The 19487-nt window shown below is 43.1% G+C and overlaps 1 protein-coding gene across 2 annotated transcripts in view; it reads left to right on the top strand.

Annotated features, from left to right (window-relative positions):
• PPM1H (protein phosphatase, Mg2+/Mn2+ dependent 1H) overlaps positions 1-19487 on the top strand; it is a 289566-nt gene that overhangs the window by 231096 nt on the left and 38983 nt on the right. For both annotated transcript variants that reach the window (XM_005571430.4, XM_074007331.1), the window contains exons 7-8: positions 8540-8603; positions 12751-12858. In XM_005571430.4, coding sequence (XP_005571487.1) covers positions 8540-8603; positions 12751-12858 — 172 coding nt within the window. The remainder of the gene's footprint in view (positions 1-8539; positions 8604-12750; positions 12859-19487) is intronic.

The following is a 19487-nucleotide window of genomic DNA, read 5'->3' as shown; positions in this document are numbered from 1 at the left end:
TCTCTCTCTCTCTGTAGTTCAAGGTCATGACTTAGAAAGGAGAGCGTGGGAAGTGATTTATGTAGATGATGCCAAGTGTGAACTCTAGGTTCCTGGCCCGTGGGTTAAGCAATCAGAGTAGGGGCTCTTCCTGGAAATGGAGGAATCCAGCAAATACTAGGAAGAACTTTAAGTGAGGAACTTGCCTTTAAACCAAGTTAGAAAATTGTCTTGGTAACACCATATACACTGGTGAATATCTGTGACCAAAAAACTGCCATTCTGATGTGGTACTAAGGAACTGAGAAAGGAATAGACAAGAGAATCATAAATGTTATTTTTTATGATTTTATAACTATTTGTATATATACTAATAAAGGGAACTTGAAATTTTAATATAAATAGGTGAGCATATGTCAGAGGTATCACCAATGGGAATGTAGCCATGAATTTTAGCCATAGAAAAGCTAGCTATTAAGGCAGGGTGAATGGGGGATATCTTTAGAGAGAAACTGACATGCTAAGGGAGACATGCCAGGCCTCGTTCATTCATTCATCCATTTGGCTAGTGTCTACCATGTGCCTGCACAATTGTAGATACACAGATAGAGAGGTACATAGGAAGAAAGTCTGTGCCTTTATGGAGCCGATGTGCAGGATGTGGGGACAGAAGGTAAACAAATTAAGAGCATTTCAGATTGTGCTTGAAGCACTGAAGCAGGATGAGCAGGAGCAGAGAACACTGGACTTCTAGATGAGTGGTCAGGTGAGGCCTTTCCGAGTGATACCCAGGAGCCAGCATGGCAGGATCAAAGGGAAGAATGGCCCAGACAGAAGGAATGACCAGGCCCCCTGGCATGTCATAAAAAACAAGAAAGCCAGTGTTACGAGAGCGCATTGGAGTGATCGAAGATGTCAGAGTGCAAAGGCCAGATCATGGAGGGCCTCATCATTGGATTCTATTTTAAGATGAGGGGAATTCAATGGAGAACTTTAAGCTGGAGAGTGATGCTTGTGGATTAAAAGAGAAATGTGGGAGATTTGCCAGCAGGCCTCCCAGCTGTGGGGACAGTGTGAGCAAAGCTTTGCTGAAGGGACATATAAAATTGCCACAAAGACAAAGTACGTTAATGGTGGAGAAGTCCTATAACTGCCACTCGTTAGAGTAAAAGGGCATCGGGTGTGGCTGCATGGGGATCTTGAGTTCAGATATTCATAGAGAATGTCTGACCTGTAAGGACAGCACCTAGCCCGCTAGGGCAGAGGTGGGAAGGGGGTGCTTGTGAGTGAGCATCAGTAGGAACAGCATAGCCAGACTTAGAAAGCAGCTGAACAAGGAGGCTCTTTGCTTTTGTTTTGCAAATATATTATGGAACAAGAAAATACGAATAAAGCCTCTGCATAGGGAAGGTAGTATTAATTTGCTCACTTAACCAAATATTTATTGGGTACCCATTATATGTTGAGCACTCTTCTAGGTATAGGAGATGCCACAGGTAGCTATCCCCATAGAACTTAAAGGGCATGAAGAAGCAACAGAAGAAATAACCATAGTAAGGAAGTAAAATTCTTTAAATGTTTGGTGGTGGTGGATGCTATGGAAAAAAATAAAGCAGGAAAGGGGACTAGGACATTTGGGGGACAGGAACAATGTTAAAGAAGACCATCTGGTTACTTGGCTTTTATTTAGAGTGCAATGGAAAACCTTTGATGGGTTTGAGTAGGGTAATGATGTGACCTGACATTCTAAAATAATTATTCCAGTTGCTCTGAGAACAGGAGTAAGGGACAAATCAGAACAGTTTTCAACACCCTCACTGCCATCCGCCTGGTAACATCATCCTAGCACCATTGCCTCTTGTCTACATCATTGCACAGAGGCCTGATGGTTCCGTCCCAATAATGTAAGCAAGAAATATGATGCTAGGGCTCTGACAGCAGGGAAAGTGTTGAAATCTGAGGATTCTGGATTTGTTTGAAAGGTAAAGATGACAGTATTTGGCATAATGTTAATAGGCAAAATACTCAATCCTTGTTTTGTTACTGGAAAATCGAGAAGGTGACAAGTTCTAGCAAAGAAAAGTATCAAAAAGCTTTGCCACAGATGGAGACAGGATCAGGAACGTGTTTAGCCAGAAGGTAGTAAGAATAGCAGGACCAAGGAGGGAAACTGGCCTGAGAGCCTCAACAAAGGAGTGAGAGAGGGAAAATAATTCAGAATTGGAATTGGAATCTCAGAGGTGCGGGGTGTTCTTGCTGCAGGCCACGTGACCAGGGTGATGATGGGGAACAGAGAAAAAGGTCAGCAGGAAGTAGGCTAGGAGTTGTAAAGTCAGGAATCCAAAAGCACCACCAAATTCTAAGAAAATGCTGAGAATGACATCCTGGAAAGAGTGGAAAAGCAATCCGAACCTAGGCTGAAGTCATTGGGGCAGGTGGGAGAATGTTGTGAAAGGCTTGTGGGTAAGCAGGAGGGATATGAGGCAGATGGAGGGGCTGACAGAAGGGCTTTGAGAGAGCCTCAGCCTAGAAGGGTGGGGTTGATGTTGGAACTATGAGCATCACTCACGTGCCTTAGGAGCAAGAGGGATTTGAAGGAACGGCGTCCACTGGAGGTGATATAAGCAGGAGAGCCAGCTTAGGTCAACAAGGCAGGCTCAATTAGTAATCTGTTCTTTTTGGGTAAGGTTTCTAGGTTGGTCGAATACTGTATACATAGATATATTCTGAGTTTGTAAGAAATCTGATTGTTTCTTCTCTTAGCCTTTTGGACAAGATGGAGAAATACTGAGTGGATAATGGTTCAGTTAAGTTGCTTCATAGCCCAAGAGCTATTCCAGGAGAGTTGAAATCCATGAGGACAGTGTCTATCTGGATCAGTGTTGACAGCTTTTTAAATCCTAAACACCTCCTCTTTAAATATTAATATCTCATTGTCCACCCTCTACTGTTGAGTCTGTCTTCTGTGCTTCTCCACCAGACAAGATTCTGCCGAGCTTTATATCATCTGTTGTTTGTATTAAAAAGGAAATTGCCGGGTGTGGTGGCTTACACCTGTAATCCCAGCACTTTGGGAGGCCAAGGCGGGCATATGACCTGAGGTCAGGAGTTCGATACCAGCCTGGCTAACATGGTGAAATCCCATTTCTACTAAAAATACAAAAAATAAGCCGGGCGTGGTGGCATGTGCCTATAATCTCAGCTACTTGGGAGGCTGAGGCAGGAGAATCCCAAGAACCCGGGAGGTGGAGGTTGCAGTGAGCCAAGATCACACCATTGCACCTAAGCGTGGGCAGCAAGAGTGAAACTCCATCTCAGATAAATAAATAAATATAAATATAAATAAAAAATAAAAAAGGAAATTGATAGGTTCTTCATTTCATGAAAAAGAATACTGCTGAATATGATTTTTTTGAATTGCACAAACTTTCCTTCGCATGCCTGAAATGTTGCCACCCCCCTTGTGTGGTTAGCTTGGCCTGGAGGAAGGTCTGTAATGATTCCATTTAGCAATTTTTTCAGTGATCTGGATGAAGGTGTCAGGGTTGCTTATCAAATTTAACATGATATAGCATAGACAGAGAGCTGATATTTTGGATGGAAGGATCTGAATTCAGGAAGTTGTCAGTGGGTTGGAACAATGGACTGAAACTAACAAGATAAAATTAATAAGGGCAATGGAGTCCTTCCTTCAGGGTAAGATATCTATTGTGTATGTCATTATAAGCTAGAGGAGACCATGAGCCAAAAAAACATTCTCAGGTCTTTTTTCTTGTGGACTAGGGTTTTTCATTTGTTTTCATTCAGAGTCTCCATATGTAACCCTAAAAAAAATACACATAATGGAAATAGCTTCATTAATTTTAAAAAATGCAAGGTGCAAATCAAAAAAAGTACTAATTTTTTTTTTATTTGGACCACATCTTAAGTGTTTTCAGTTACAGGTACCGTTTGTTGAGGATGCTGGCAAACCAGAAAGACCCTAGGGGCCACTACCATACCAGTATTCAGTGCTCAGTTAATGTTTGTTGGATGCATGGGGACTACAGTGGTTAGGATCCCCCAGGTCCTGTGAAGAACAGCTGAAAGAACTAAGGAAAAGGAAACCTTGAGATAGCTCTCTTTAAACAATTGAAGAGCTCTCAAGCAGAAAATAGTCTGGATTTATTTCATGTTTTTCCAGATGGGCCAGTGGGTTTGGGTCAGTTTAAGAAAGAATTTCCCAGAGCTGTTCTCCAATGGAATGGGCTGACATTAAGTCCCGTTAAACTCCTAGGACAGTGACATCTGTGACAGTCCATTCAGGAGAGGCCAGGAACCAAGGTTAAGTGTATTGTAGAAGGGATTCCTATACTTGGGGTACAGCTGACTTGGTGGCATTTCAGTCTTAATGCTGAACTGCTCCTTCCAGTAGGTCCAAACCAACAGTGGCTTGTTTTTACAGCTTTGCACAATCAACGTTACAAAGGAAACTATTACTTTAAAAAAGAATTTAATGGAAACTTCTGAGAATAATGCCTCTCAGTTAGGGAAAGCCAAGAATTTAGCAACCCTTTTAAGCCTTGCATTTTTTTTTTTTTCTCATCTAAAAAAATGATTCAGTGGGCCTCATAAATACTCACTAAGGAATTGGCCCAAAATATTAATAAGAGTTTGTCTAGAAAATCTTTCCTAAGCCTTTCAGTATTGCTATATTGTAACAAATAATATAATCTCTGGTCAGTCGTATTACTGTAAAACTAGTGAGTGATTTGTTTGGGGGGCTAGTTCTTAAAAATTTAATTAGGATTTCAAAAATCTTAGGATCTGGTGTGGAAGAATTGGTTCTATGACTGGGCACACTCTTTTCATCTCAAATTCAAAGTACCTCCATGTCTTGGAGCTCTCAAGCTTCACTCTCCTATCTTCCCCCAAATGAGAAAGAAGGAAGCCAAGGACAAGCTGGAAGCATAAATTCAGGCCGATAGCCTTGACATGGACTAGAATATAAAACAGACAGGCCTTCCAAGTGGGCCAGAACTTGGATGGCCCTCCTTAAACTGAGAGCAGTCTGAGGAAGGTCTGTTCTCTGTGGGAGAGGGCTTGGTTGACTCTGTGGTCACTCATTTCTGGTGAGATGGCCAGAAAAGCAGCTGCAGGTCTAAGAACATGGATCAATCCCAGTATTTTGGGAGGCCGAGATGGGCAGATCACCTGAGGTCAGGAGTTCAGGACCAGCCTGGTCAACATGGTGAAACCCCATCGCTACAAAAATACAAAAATTAGCCGGGCGTGGTGGTGCTTGCCTGTAATCCCAGCTACTTGGGAGGCTAAGGCAGGAGAATCGCTTGGACCTGGGAGGCAGAAGTTACAGTAAGCCGAGATTGTACCATTGCACTCCAGCCTGGTCAACAGAGCGAGACTCCGTCTCAAAAAAAAAAAAAGAAAGAAAGAAAAAGAGCATGGACCATCACTTCTGCTGACTTTCCTCTCTTCTTCCCTGTAGACCCAGTACTGTAGTAGCCACTGTTTTTGTACAAACATGATCCCCTTTTGTTCTTTTGCTACTCACACAGAAAATTCCCCTTCCTCTTTTGCCAAAAACCTTCTTTTCTTCATCAGATATCAGCTGGTCACCCAAAGAAAATGGACAATAATGGTCTTCTTTCAGACTCTTGGACTACAATGAGAAATTCCCAAAGCTAAGTCCTGATATCACATTTCTTTGTCATGTTTTCTGGAAAAGTCCAAGTCCAGTTTTAAGGCCACTCCACCTTTTTGATCTGGGAGGAGTAACTGAACCTCTCTGGGCTCAGTTCTCTCCTCTAAGACAGGACATTGCAAGGCCATTGAGAGATTTTAAATACTATAAGTCAGCACAGAGCCTGGTGTCTGGCATGTAGAAGATGCTCAGTAAATCATAGCTGCTGTGATTACTATTAGCTATTATTAATTTATACAGACTCTAATCAAGTTGCCAGTTTTAACTCTTGAGTACTATGTTTTATACTTTATTACTCAAGGCTTTGTAACTATGGTTGGAAGTCCACTTAACTTTATATGATGATCTGCGCTTAGGATTCCGAAAGATGGAGGGGGAAAGGGGGTTGTACTTTTCCTCCTCATTGGTGTTCTTCCCCCTTGTCTTTAGTTGCTGGGGGAGAGGGAGTGCTCATAGTTGATTGAAAACCAACACTGGCAGGGCAGAATAAACCTTCCTTTTCCACCATTGTTTCTATTTATAATGTTTTGCTGTTCCTGAAGATAAACAGAAGCTAACATATAATATTAAAATTTGTAGTTGGTTTGGTCCTGTGGGTAACAACTCTAAGTGTGTGTCTTTCAGAGTTGTGAGACATGGACTTCGTGCTCCTGCAACACTCTGCCATGTGAGAAATCAATGACCTGGCTTGTGATAGAGCAGTTTTCTTACTACTTTTCTAAGCCTGTTAAGAGTGCTCTTCGCCTGTCTCTATTAAGCTGTAGGTAATACCCAGTCATTGGTTCTAGAGCTGCAGCCTTCTGCCTCTGTTTAATTCCTGTGACTGTCTAGCCATAGACCCAACTCTTCTACACCAGATCCAGGCTCCTCCTGTGCCTGGATCTTGAGGCCCAGCCCCTTTCTACATCTGGTCTCCACTGCTGCCCCCTCTCTGTGCAGGCCTGTCTCTTCACTGTCCACATGTCCCACTCCACATGGGATCCCCAGTCCCTGTTCATGCTCATCTCAAGGCCTTTCTTGGGCCATTTTCCTCCTCTCCCTTGAGCCACAGAGTCTGTGGTCTTAAAGGTCAGGCTGATAAGGGGCTAATTGATGAATCATTTTGAATGTTAGCTAGTTGATGCTTGGTCTACAGTAGTGGATCTCAACCTTGGCTGCACATTGGAATCACCTGGAAAGTTTTAAAAATCCTCATTCTTCTAATAATAGCTTTATTTGTTCCCCCCAAAACTCATATACCACAGTGTTTAAAATAGCTCATGTGAGTATATAAAAACATCAAAGTGGTTATTTGCACTTTGTGTTAATTTGGTAGATTTGGGGGAAGGAAACAGTATATTTCCTTGTTTTAAAATTCAATTCCTAGAATACCTCTGGGCTCACTCAGCAGCAGCAGCATTTGTTGTGCCAGGCACAGCGCTAAGTACCTCCTAAGCTCTCTACATTCATTTCCCCATTTTAGTCTTTGCCATAATCTCACAAATGAGCCCCAGATTTTGCCCTAATTGATTAACGAGGATCCTGAGGGCCTGAGAGCACATCCACTTGCACAGGACTGTACCAAAGTCAATGCCGAACTCCAGCTCAGGCGCATCTGGTGCCAAAACCTCACTGATTCTCCACCTCAGGGGAAGGACACCTTATCCAAGTAACTTCCTGAGGATGGACCTGCTTTAACTTTGGGGTTCCATGCTTTTGAAATTTAGTTACCTTCTTTTGTACCTCAAGAGCTTCCATAAATTTGATTTCAGATTCACTCCCAGGCAGCCTAGGTATATCCAGGAATGGCAGGCCATTTAATAAATCAGGATTTTTAATGCACTCAGGAGACGTTATTGTAGAAAAGCATCTACTTATAGCACCTAACTCAGCAGAACCTACGCCATCTTTTACTTAGTCTTTTAAATAACATATTTGAAGTAATGAACAGTGCTATCCCCATTTTGCAGAAAGGGGAACTGGTATGCCAAGTGTTAATTATCTACTAAGTATTAGTAAGAACTGCCACTAAGTGGGCTCTTACTAAGTGCAGGTTCTGCACTGAGCTCTTTGTATTCTGTGTATTAGCCTCATTGTACAGATGAGGAAACTGAGACTGAAAAAGATCAAGCTACATGCTCAAGGTGATAAACAGCTGTAACTGGGCTAATAATTGTTTGTTCACTTGTTTGTTTTTTAACTTGGTTATAAGCAAAATTGCAAGACATGGTCTTCATCAGCTCTGTCCCTTTCATCTTACCCACCTCCGTTGTGTAGGCCGTGGCATCTGGAGGACCCTATCTGGAATAAACCATTGAGGCATAAACTGAAGGTTCTTTCTGTGTATTGAGTGGCTGTTTAAAAGCTATTGTGAAACAAAGAATGTTTTACCAACCTTGCATATTATATAGAGAACAACCAGGCTCTAAAGATTTCTTCCCCAGCCATGGCAGTACAAGGCTGTTTTGGTATAAACAACCCCTGAAGGTGAGAGCTGGCTCTTGAAGCCGGTTCACGCTCCATTCATCTCTGAGCGCCGCTGTGTCTCACAGTTTTGGATTCATGATGAGAATACTGTCGCTGGGTCACTTCATTATTACACAGACCCTAAGGCCAGAAACCCATCTCCCCTTTTTGCTAATTATGCATATGCCAACTTATTTCCTCCCTCTTCAAGCATATGAAGACGGTATTTTCTGGTTTGGTAAAAGACACACGCACAATTCTGTAGGGAGAACAACTCCCTATAAAGAAAGAGGTAGTCAGTGTGGTGAGTGGTTGGGGTCTCAGGGAAAATGAAATCCCTAGCAGTCGGTGTCAGGGCAGCAGGTCACTAATTGAGTGCAAACCTTTTTTAAAATGTTGTTTATCCCCCTACAGGGCATACAAAACCATTGAGGATGAGGACTTGAAGTTCCCCCTTATATATGGAGAAGGCAAGAAGGTAGGCACCTGTGCTTCCCCTGGGTGGAGAGGACAGGGCTCTGTCCCACCTTCGCTCCACATAGCCCGCGAGGCTCCACATAGCCCGTGGCAGTCCGTGTGTTCCACTCAGCAGCTTGTGATTTTATAGCCTTGACAGCTTGAAAGCATATCCCATCCATCATCCTTCAGGCCTCCCGTCTTCAGGGTCCAAGGAGTGGTGGGGGTGGGAGGTGGGCAGTGAGCACAATGGACTTAAGCCAATTTTGTGAAAATAACGTCCCCCTTCCCAATCCATTTGAATAACTTTTTACAGTGTTTAAACATGACTACTTTCACACACATCATCTCATTTATATCTGACAACAAGCAAGGAGGCAGGTCAAGCTGGCTGTGTTATATCCATCTGGCAGACGAGGCAGCTGGGACCACGCGGTTAAAACAGCTCAGGCAGATCACGCAGCCAAGCGAGGGGCAGCCGCGGGTGTGGCGCCGTGGCTTTCTATCTGCTTCGCGCGGTCTCAGACTCCACCATGGAAGTTCAGCCTTTGCAAGTCTGTTCGCCACTTAAGCCATGGAAGAGAGTCCAAAGCTTCACCGTAATTAGACTATAGGGTCACAGCAACCAGAGCCCAGAGTAAGGTAACAAAGACCATCATGAGCTCCCAGGGTTCCAGTCAGAATCCAGCACTGAACAGCACATTGTTGAACCAAAGAAAGGGTTTGCTCAAAGTGGTCTCTGAGCAAAGGCCTGGAGGAGGTTGAAATCCTGGAGTGGAGAGAAGCTTGGAATCTATTTCCCAGTAAGAACAAACATCTGAATCATTGCATTCTTCCTCGGAACGCTAATACATTTCAGCTCGGTGTAAAGCGTTCCAAGTGAAAAATGTGGTCACATTGAGAAGAGTCTTCAACTGATATTTTTTCCAGCATTCGATAGTTTTTATCAAGAAGAAATGACTCACAAGAAAACCAAAAGATGCCTTCCGTGGGCAGAGAGAGAGAGAGAGTGAGTGAGTCTGTGTGTGTGTCAGAGCAAGAGCACAAAAACAAACATGATTAGGTTTTGGGCTCAGTGTAGGCCAGCAGTGATTTCAATGGAAAAATATATTTCAACAGAAAGATGAATACCAAACACAAATATCTGATCCATGTAGGAATCATTTTTAAACAAACACACCCCATTCATGAAAATGAACACCCTTCAAATCACCATCTCTGGTTAAGAATCATGTCAGGGCTAATAGGCACTGTTCTGATATAAATATTTGTGCCTTTCGGTACAATGGGCACCATTAATGAGTATTACTCAGCCTAATGACCTATGCCTGCAGCTCCATTTCTTTGTGGGGCAGAGATTCTCTGTATTACCCTTTAATATCCAGTGAGTTCCAGTAAAGTCAGGAGAACATCCTGTTATCCCTGTATCTCTAGTTCCTGTCTAGCCTGGTACCTGACATAAATGCATAAGTATTAAATAAGCTGTTTAGTTATGTTCAGTATACTTTCCTTAGTACAACAGGAAAATAGAATGATGTATTCTTAGAAGTTTACAGCAATAAGATTTGAAGGAGCAAGGCTTTTCTAATTTTAGTGTAAAGTTCAATTCACCAAAACATCATGTTCCTCAAGCATTTCAGGTAATTTAAGCTTGATGGTCTTGTGATGGGCAGGTGACAAGTTCTGTCCGTGTACCTGTTGGCCTGTTTAAAAGGCACCATGTCTCCATTTTGCTTTTATTGGTAGACACCACCCCTGTCTGAGGACTCTGTGAGTTCTTGGAGCTCCGTCTAGATCCTGGACCGGGATTTTCTCTTTCTTCTCTGAGTACACCTACCCAGAAGTTTCAGAGTACTTCTGTGGCCATTACTTCTCATTTTCTTTCTTCAGATGCTTTTAAAGACTGGTGTGGGTAACACCTGGATACTTTGTAAACAAGGTCGGTCACTAGCAGAAACATCACATTTCTTTGACTGGAAAAGCAACAGAGAAGCTGCCATTTCTGGGGGGAGAACAGGAGAGCCACAAGGGACTCAGAATTTTTCACATTTAGAGTTGAGCACTTCTTGGCTAGAAGGGAGCCAGTCCAGCCTCCCAGCAGGGGCAAAGAGCCCCAGACTTTGCTTTGCATCACTTTTTTTTTTTTTTTTTTTTTTTTTTTTTTGAGACATGTCATCAGGCTGGAGTACAGTGGCACAATCTCGGCTCACTGCAGGCTCAACCTTCCAGGTTCAGGTGATCCTCCCACTTCAGCCTCCTGAGTAGCTGGGACTACAGATGCATGCTACTACATTGGCTAATTTTTATATTTTTTGTAGACACAGGGTTTTGCCACATTGCCCTGGCTGGTCTCCAACTCCTGGGCTCAAGTGATCCTCCTGCCTTGGCCTCCCAAGGTTCTGGGATTACACATGTGAGCTACTGTGTCCGGCTGTGTCTCATGTCTATCCCCTGTGACCCTTGCCCTCAAAAAAGTGTCATGGTTTCATTTCTTGCTTAATGTGAGCTCTGCCTACCTTGTGAACCAAGGCTAACTTCAAAATTCACAGCCCTGTTGACAGACTAGGATGAAGATGAAGACAATATATTAGAGTGCAGTGTTTCTTAGCATTTATTTACTTCATCCCCACTCAAAGGAGGTAATTACTCTTATCACCCAGGTAATAGAGTGAGGATTCACGCTCAGGTCTTTGAACCATGACACTATATTGGATATATTTTTTATGATTAAGGGTTAGGACACTGCTTTCTTCCACCCAGGATGACTTTCTCTCCATCCCTCCGTGTCGCTTGTTTCAATGCAATCCACCTTTCTGTGCTAAGTACCACCTCCTCCATGGAGCCTTCTCAGTAGAATTTTTACCTCCTCTAAACTTGCATAACCCATTGTCTATTTGTTTTTTGGTACTTAACCATATTTTATGTGTTATTAATTAGACATATCCCTCTTATATCCCTTACCAAATTTCTTTTTGTTTTTATTGGTTTGTTTGTTTGTTTTTGAAACTGAGTCTCGCTGTGTCACCCAGGCTAGACTGCAGTGACATGATCTCAATTCACTGCAACCTCCACCTCCCAGGTTTAAGCAATTCTCATGCCTTAGCCTCCGTGTGGCTGCGATTACAGGTGCCCACCACCATGCCCAGGTAAATTTTGTATTTTTCGTAGAGATGGGGTTTCACCATATTGGCCAGGCTGGTCTCAAACTCCTGACCTCAAGTGATCCACCTGCCTCAGCCTCCCAAAGTGCTGGGATTACAGGCGTGAGCCACCACACGTGGCCCCAAGTTTTTTTATAGTAAGGACGAGGCCTTAGATATTTGTGCCCCCACCACCTGATGTAAGTACATAGTAGGCATCCAATAAATGTTTGGGTAAATCAAATCTTCAGCATAACAGGAGATATTTAAGCTGACTGTGTAGGCATTTGTGTAATAGTGTTGCTTCCTTACACCATTCACAAAACAGTTTAGGATGAGGTCTCAGCCCGGAGGTCTCTGTGTGGCTATGTCACAGCACTGGTGACATTTTGTTCCTTTCCACCCAGAGGGAATTTGTGGAGATGTTAGCAGGATAGGTTATAGAGTTGCTAAGTTCCTTTTTCCAGCCATAAAACATAATAGGTGAACTCTGGGAGGGCAAGAGCTACTTCTCATTTTTTACATATTTTACTAGTGCCTATCACAGGACTAAGGACATAGCTGGTGTAGAGCAAATACTTGTATGGTGGATATGTAACAGAAAGATGGGTGGGTGGGTGGATGGATGGATGGATGGATGGATGGATGAACGGATGGATGGATGGATGAATTGATCCTATTGAGTTTGATATGAACTGATTTCCATAGCTGTAGACATCATGCATGCATTGGAGTTAGTTTATTGGACATCCTTCCTTCCAGTCTCCAAAAAAGACAGCTGAAAAGAAACAGCACCAACCTGTCAAGCTTAAGATAATGGGTAGAAAAAACACTCCTCAAATACAGAAGTGATTTTGGTGAGCCCTTTCTTGGTAAGAGCTATCCACATATGTTAGCAGCAAGCGGCCTGGAAAGACGGGCAGGAGGAACTGAAAAATTCTTTGGTTGTTCCTAGGCCAGGCAGCTGCACTGGGATAGGATGCTTTCACTGTGTGCGTGTTTCTGATGACTCTCTGCTTATACTCCTAGGCCCGGGTAATGGCAACTATTGGAGTGACCAGGGGACTTGGGGACCATGACCTGAAGGTGCATGACTCCAACATCTACATTAAACCATTCCTGTCTTCAGCTCCAGAGGTACCACATGAGGTTTTTGTTTCTATTTTGTACAATAAAACATTTTCAGCATTATTCCTCCTGTCACTGAACCCCATATCCAGACAGTGGCCAACTTGTGTTGTATGTACTTCCACTGTATCTCTCGCGTCTGTGTCTTTTTCCCCCTCCATCCTCACTTTGACTCTTCTGGTTCACACCCTCATCACCTCCTACCCAGATGGCTGCACGGCCTCCTCCTGACATTTTCTAAGTCTGCCAATCTATGCTACATATTGCAATCAGGTGAATTTTCCTTAAAAACTACTGACTCCTAATTGCTCAGAAACTTTCAATGGCAGCTTAGGCATGGAGAGTAAAACTCAGACTCCCATTCACTTGGTGTTCAAGGCTTATTATAATTTGGTCTGGACTTCTCTGATCTTTGTTATTCTGCACCAGCCAGAATGAACTTGCTGTTTCCCTTACATGACCTTCAGTTTCCCATATTTGCTTAAACTATTCCTTTTGCCAAGAATGCCCTTTCTCCCCAACTCCAAACATCCAAATTCTTTTTTTCTCTATAGAGTTTAGCCTAGATGCTTTTTTATGGAGATTTCCCTGATCTCCTCCTTGCCCAAACAGAAGTAATGTGTCTCCCTACTTGGGATATACATAGAGTACCTTCCACTTAGGGTGCTTTCACTGTCTGCCTTCTGTCACAGTTGTTTTGTTTTGTATTTTGAGACAGAGTCTCACTCTGTCTCCCAGGCTAGAGTGCAGTGGCATGATCTCAGCTAACTGCAACTTCTGTCTCCTGGGCTCAAGTGATTCTCCTGTCTCAGCCTCCCTAGTAGCTGGGACTACAGGTGTGCACCACCATACCCAGCTAATTTTTATATTTTCAGTAGAGACAGGGTTTCTCCATGTTGGTTAGGCTACTGTTGAACTCCTGACCTCAAGTGATCCACCCGTCTCAGCCTCCCGAAGTGCTGAGATTATAGGCATGAGCACTCAGCCTGATCATAGTTATTCATGTATACCTTTTCCCCTCGTTAGACTAATTTCCTGGAGAGCTTCTGTCATTCAGCTGATGTTTAGAGAAGTTAATTTACAAACAAGTTGGTCATGTATTTGGTTTAAAAAAGTCACATGTCTTAACATATAGGAAACAGTATCAATTTCTATGTTGACTTCCAGGATGTAGCATTTAGAAATTTTTTTGCTTCCAAGTTATGGAAAAGTCTAACTGGTAGTATTAGGTTGGTGCAAAAGTAATTGCAGTTTTTGCCATTTTTTAATTACTTTTTCAACAACCTAATAGTTTAAAGGTAAATTTTTCTCACACAGTAAGAAGGCTGAAATCTGATGGCTGCTGGCATTGGTTCAGCACCTCCATTGTGTCAGGGCTGTAGCATCTCTGCATTTCTTTGACTTTCCCTTCATGGTTACAAGGTGGTGGCGGCAGGTCCAAGCCTGACACATTTCTATGCAAAGATGGAAAGGAGGGGCAGCCTCTGTCCCAACAGATATTCACTTGCGTCTCATTGGCCAGAACTGTGTCACATGACCTAGCTGCAAGGGAGGTTGAGAGAGCAAGAGCTTTAACTCTCCCAATTTCTACAGTAGAAGGAAATCAGGAAGGCAGAAGTCAGGAACCAATAGCATATACTACAATGTGTAATTAAGTTTTTTTGCTTTTTGTTTCTTGTTTTTTTTGTTGTTGTTTTTTGTTGTTGTTGTTGTTGTTGTTTTTGAGTTGGAGTCTCACTCTGTTGCCTAGGCTGGAGTGCAGTGGTGCAACATTGGCTCACTGCACCCTCCACCTCCCAGATTCAAGTGATTCTCCTGCCTCAGCCTCCCAAGTAGCTGGTATTACAGGTACGCACCACCATGCCTGGCTAATTTTTGTATTTTTAGTGGAGATGGGGTTTCACCATATTGGCCAGGCTGGTCTTGAACTCCTGAGCTCAAGTGATCCATTTGCCTCAGCCTCCCAAAGTGCTGGGATTACAGGCATGAGCCACTGCACCTTGCCTGTAATTAAGTATTAAAATAATTCCTTGGACTGGAAATGCTCAGAACATTTAGACATAACTCTATTTGCATGTACTTCCCAAGAGCAGGTGCTGTTTTAACAAATACTATTTTGGTCAGAGGAAACAGAAACTTACTCAAGCTAACTCAAAAAAAAAAAAAAAAAAGGATATGTTTAATAATACTGCAAGAAGGCCAGCTGGGTGTGGTCACTCATACCTGTAATCCCAGCACTTTGGGAGGCTGAGGCAGGAGGATCGCTTGAGACCAGCATGGGCAACGTAGCAGGACCCTCGTTCCTACAAAAAGTAAAAAATTAGTTGGATGTGGTGGCACATGCCTGTCCCAGCTACTCAGAAGGCTGAAGTAAGAGGATTGCTTGAGCCCAGGAGCTCAAAGTTGCAGCGAGCCGTAATTGTGCTATGACACTCCAGCCTGGGCAACAGAGTGAGACACTGACTCAAAAAAAAACAATAGTAATAATATTAGAAGAGATATTTATGGTGTCCATGAGCAGAACGATTGAACAGCCAGGCTTTATGGGAGAGTGGTTTTGAAATCAGGGCAGCCCTGCAAAGCCTCCACAGCAGAAAGTTCTCAGCCCTCACATGGAGTTCTGCCATTGATGTGGCCAACCACATTCTTTATGGCTCTGCTACCAATCAACCCAGTTTCTCATTCTCCCAATTCCACATTTCTAGAGAGGAGTCTGGTTGGGCCAGTTCACCTTTTATATTAGACCAAAGTGACTTCCCAGCCTGTGTGTTTGTCCCTTCTGATTGTATGTCCACTTCACCCTCTATGGGCACAAACGGTCACCTAGACCCACCAATTTGGCCGAGTTGTGAGCAGGGAGTGGTTTCCTGAGGGTTTTTTAGAGCTGGGCTGGCATCCATAGTACATGTAGATAAAAGGGACTAAGAAGCCACTGAAAGAGAAATGTCTAGTAAATGTTGGGCGTGGAAGATACACACATTTCCTGGTATCACCCAGGATTTCAAGTGAGGTCAGCTCGGTAGAAATAATAATTACCATTTTTCAAGATTCTGCAAGTGTTCTCTCGTGAGTCCTCATAGCGATTCTGCATAATGAAGACCATGACTACATTAGGTGTCCAAAGTGCCCCCTAGAAGCTGGTGAATTCCTGGCCAACATCAGGATCCATGAATTAACGTTAAAACTACTTCTCACCAGAGAAGAGCAATAAATGTCGGACCTTCAACTCTCTTTTCTTTGAATGCCATTGAGCACAGGGCTTATAACTGGACTCATAGACTTTTCTATTTTCCCCCTTACGAGAGAGGCGTTTGTCAGATAACTTAAATGTTGCCTTCACCTTTCTACTTTCCAAAAAGCATCCGTAAAGGTCTTGATTTTGCTCCTTAAAGCAAAGTAAAAACCTCCTTCTCCACCTCCCTTTCTCACATATACTTTTTATATAAAATGAGAAGCAGCAGCTCCACTTGGCTTGAAGCAGAGTGCTCTCTATGCATTAGATTTTAGATCTTCCAATCTCTCTGCTACTGCGGATCTCAGGAAGGGACTGTAGGCTTAAGACTTGGGCCTGCATGGAAGACTCCCTGAGAACTGAGTAAGAATCCCAGGCAGTTGGTGAGAAAGCTTGTGTCACCTCGCTGAATGGTACTCGTTTGTAGGGCACTGAGTTGGTCACTTCAGCATTGATGGGAGAGGAGAGGATTTAGAAGGAAACTGTCAACCTCTGCAAAAATTTAAATGCTCTTAGAAAAGTTCTAGAGTTGAATAAAGTGTGACAGTTTCAATAATAATAAAACTAATTGTTATTTACTACTTAGTCCGGGTGAGATAACCTACCAAGTTTATTTTTAATTGATAAATAATTATGTATATTGATGGGATATAGTGTAACGTTTTGATATATGTTTACATTATGGAATGACTAAATTAAGCTAATTAACATATTCATCACTTCATATACTTATCATTTTTTTGTGGTAAGAACTTTTAAAATCTACTCTTAATAATTAAAAAATACACATTATTATTAACTGTGGTCATGATGCCATGCAGTAGATCTCTAAAACTTATTCCTCCTGTCTAACTGAACCTTGGTATCCCTCGACCAACACCTCCCTATCTCCATGCAACAAATGAAGGTTTTTACAGGACACATCTCATTTACTCTTTACAATAACGCTGTGAGGTAAGTAAAGTTATTATACCCAATTTACAGATTGGGAAATTGGAACCAAGGAGAGTAAAATAACCCCCGAAGTTACACAGTTATTAAGTAGCAAGCTGGTACTTGTACCCAGGCCTATGTAATTAGATCAGAGTCTGTAGGGGAGAGAAGCCAAATTCAAGGAAATGTATTTGGTCAGTGTTTAGGGACCTACCAAGTAGTGATTCAAGGCGCTCTGAAGAGGGTGCCTTTGTCTTAAACCTAAGACAGCAACTTTGGGGACCTTGGGGGCCAGAGTTTCCCAGAGAAATACTACTGGCCTCAGATTGAAGTTGTGGAAAATGATGGTATAGTAGAAAGGGTAATTGGGAAAGACAGTAATGGCCTTTGTTGTGTGTGCAAACCCAGACCAGACAGAATTGTGCAAAGTAACACTGTACACCTATAATTTAACTTAATGGGCATGTAGTGCATCTAAGATTCTCTTGCACAAGATTAAAATTGTTGTACATGTTAAATGTTTCCAGATGGAGAGGCCTTCACCAGAGCCAGGAAGGGGTGGCAGGGGGTGGAACTGTTAGAAGGGAAGCGGAAGAGCAGCTTGAATTGGCTACTACAGAGAACACAAGAAAAAAAATAGGTACAAGGAACCCCCTGTTCCCAATTTTTGGAGCAGGAACCCCTTTTCCCTGGGTGGTAGTGATAAAATCATTCCCAAGAGAATTGACCTCTGTTGGGAGCCTCCAAAGCTTGATTAGCGTATTGAAACCACCTAAGGGAGAATAACCGACCCACTTCCTCTCTTATTCCCCCATCCCGAGCCCACCTTCTTTCTGTGACTCCCTAAGAACATTCCCCTGCTGTGCTCTGTCTTTGCCAGGCATGGATCTTTATTTCACATTTGGGTTCTAAATTTCAAACCCAGCTCAGTCTGGTAGTTTTAACAGTTGTGGGGGGCTGGGGGTGGAATGTGTTTGAATTCTAAGAAAAAGAGCTCAAAAATCTTCTTGGAAATCAGCATTGTTCCCATTCATCATTGTGGCTCCTAATTCGATTTGATGAGTTAAATATAAATAAATCAAAAACATGTGGATCAAATTTATGTTGAAAAAAAAAAAAACTCACAGGGGTTTAAAAATTAGTGAAGGGTTTCTAGCCAAACACGTTTTCAGTTTCGCTGAACACAAGGCGCTGGAAAAATCTCGAGTTTGCCAAACCCAAAGAGCAGCCGCCAGGTTTGCTGAGCTTCCCTCAAACCTTCCCCAGTCTAAGGCAGGGATTTCTGGCCAAGAACTGAATTCCAAGAGAGGCCCTCACCACCAGTCGAGCGCAGGCCTGTTCTCTGGAGGTGTGGGTTGAGTGTAGGGGATGTTTTGACTCCCCTCTAGCCTGCCGTACCTGGTTTTTCCTGCCTAACAGCATAGGGTGCAGCCTCTCCCCCAGCATAAGGAAAATGTCCCCAGCCAGGTCCCCCACCCTCTTGCTTAGTGAAGTTCGCCTTTAAACTTTTTTATACTGTCCTGAAAGCGTTCAGTGGACAAGGAAGGATTTGTTAACTCAAAGGCACTTGAGCCCAGGCTCTCCCCACATTCTTCTTTCCCAGAAATTCTCCCACTCCCAGTCCAGCACACATCTCATGTCCTGTAACTCAGACAGCCCAGCACAGGCCGGCAGCCCAAACCTCCAGATGTTCTCTGTGCCACGCCCCTTTTTGGCCAGTGACAGGCCCTCCGTAGAGCTAGGATTCTTCTTAATTTCACCCTTCTTTCCAGCCTCCACTCAAAGACCGTGCTGTTGCCTTTACCCCATTTTGGGCTCTTGGAGAAACAAGGCCTTCCTCTATTTGGGGCCAGTTTGCGGAGCCAGCTCCCTCCTCAGCTCAGCAAGCCCCCTTCCCGCCCCTGCTAGACTGAACCACAGGGTCCCAATTTTATTTCTGCTTCATTTTTCCTTTCTTTGGTTATCAAGATTCCTGTCAGCTATTTTTTATAACTCCAGATCACTTATTTAGCTCACTCTCAATTTTCTAAAATCTAGGGTTTTTTTTCTTTTATCTGAAACAGCCTTCTTTAAAAGAACAAAGACCTTAGACTGTAGTATCTGAATTCCAATCCAGCACCAGTGTTACCAGAGGACTGCACAAGCAATCACAGCCTGTCTTTTCTCTTCCTTAAGGTGGGGTAAAAATCCCTATGTTGACATGTTGTTAGGAAAAGCAAATGAGAACATCAGTGAAATTGCATGGCGCAAGATGTGGTACGTGGTCAGCGATAGTAAATATTAGTCTTCCTTCCCCACCGGCTTCTGGAAGGCTTCACACTTAAAGATTCCTTGTATTCACTTTTGTATTAATAGAGAATGGGCCAGGCACAGTGGATCACACCTGTAATCCCAACGCTTTGGGAGGCCAAGGCAAGAGAATCATTTGAACCCAGGAGTTCAAAACCAGCCTGGGCAACATAAGGAAAACCTT

The sequence above is a fragment of the Macaca fascicularis genome, chromosome 11, assembly GCF_037993035.2.
Source record: "Macaca fascicularis isolate 582-1 chromosome 11, T2T-MFA8v1.1".
NCBI lineage: Eukaryota > Metazoa > Chordata > Mammalia > Primates > Cercopithecidae > Macaca > Macaca fascicularis.
The sequence above is the reverse complement of the archived record's forward strand: the minus strand, read 5'-3'. Positions and strand labels throughout refer to the sequence as shown.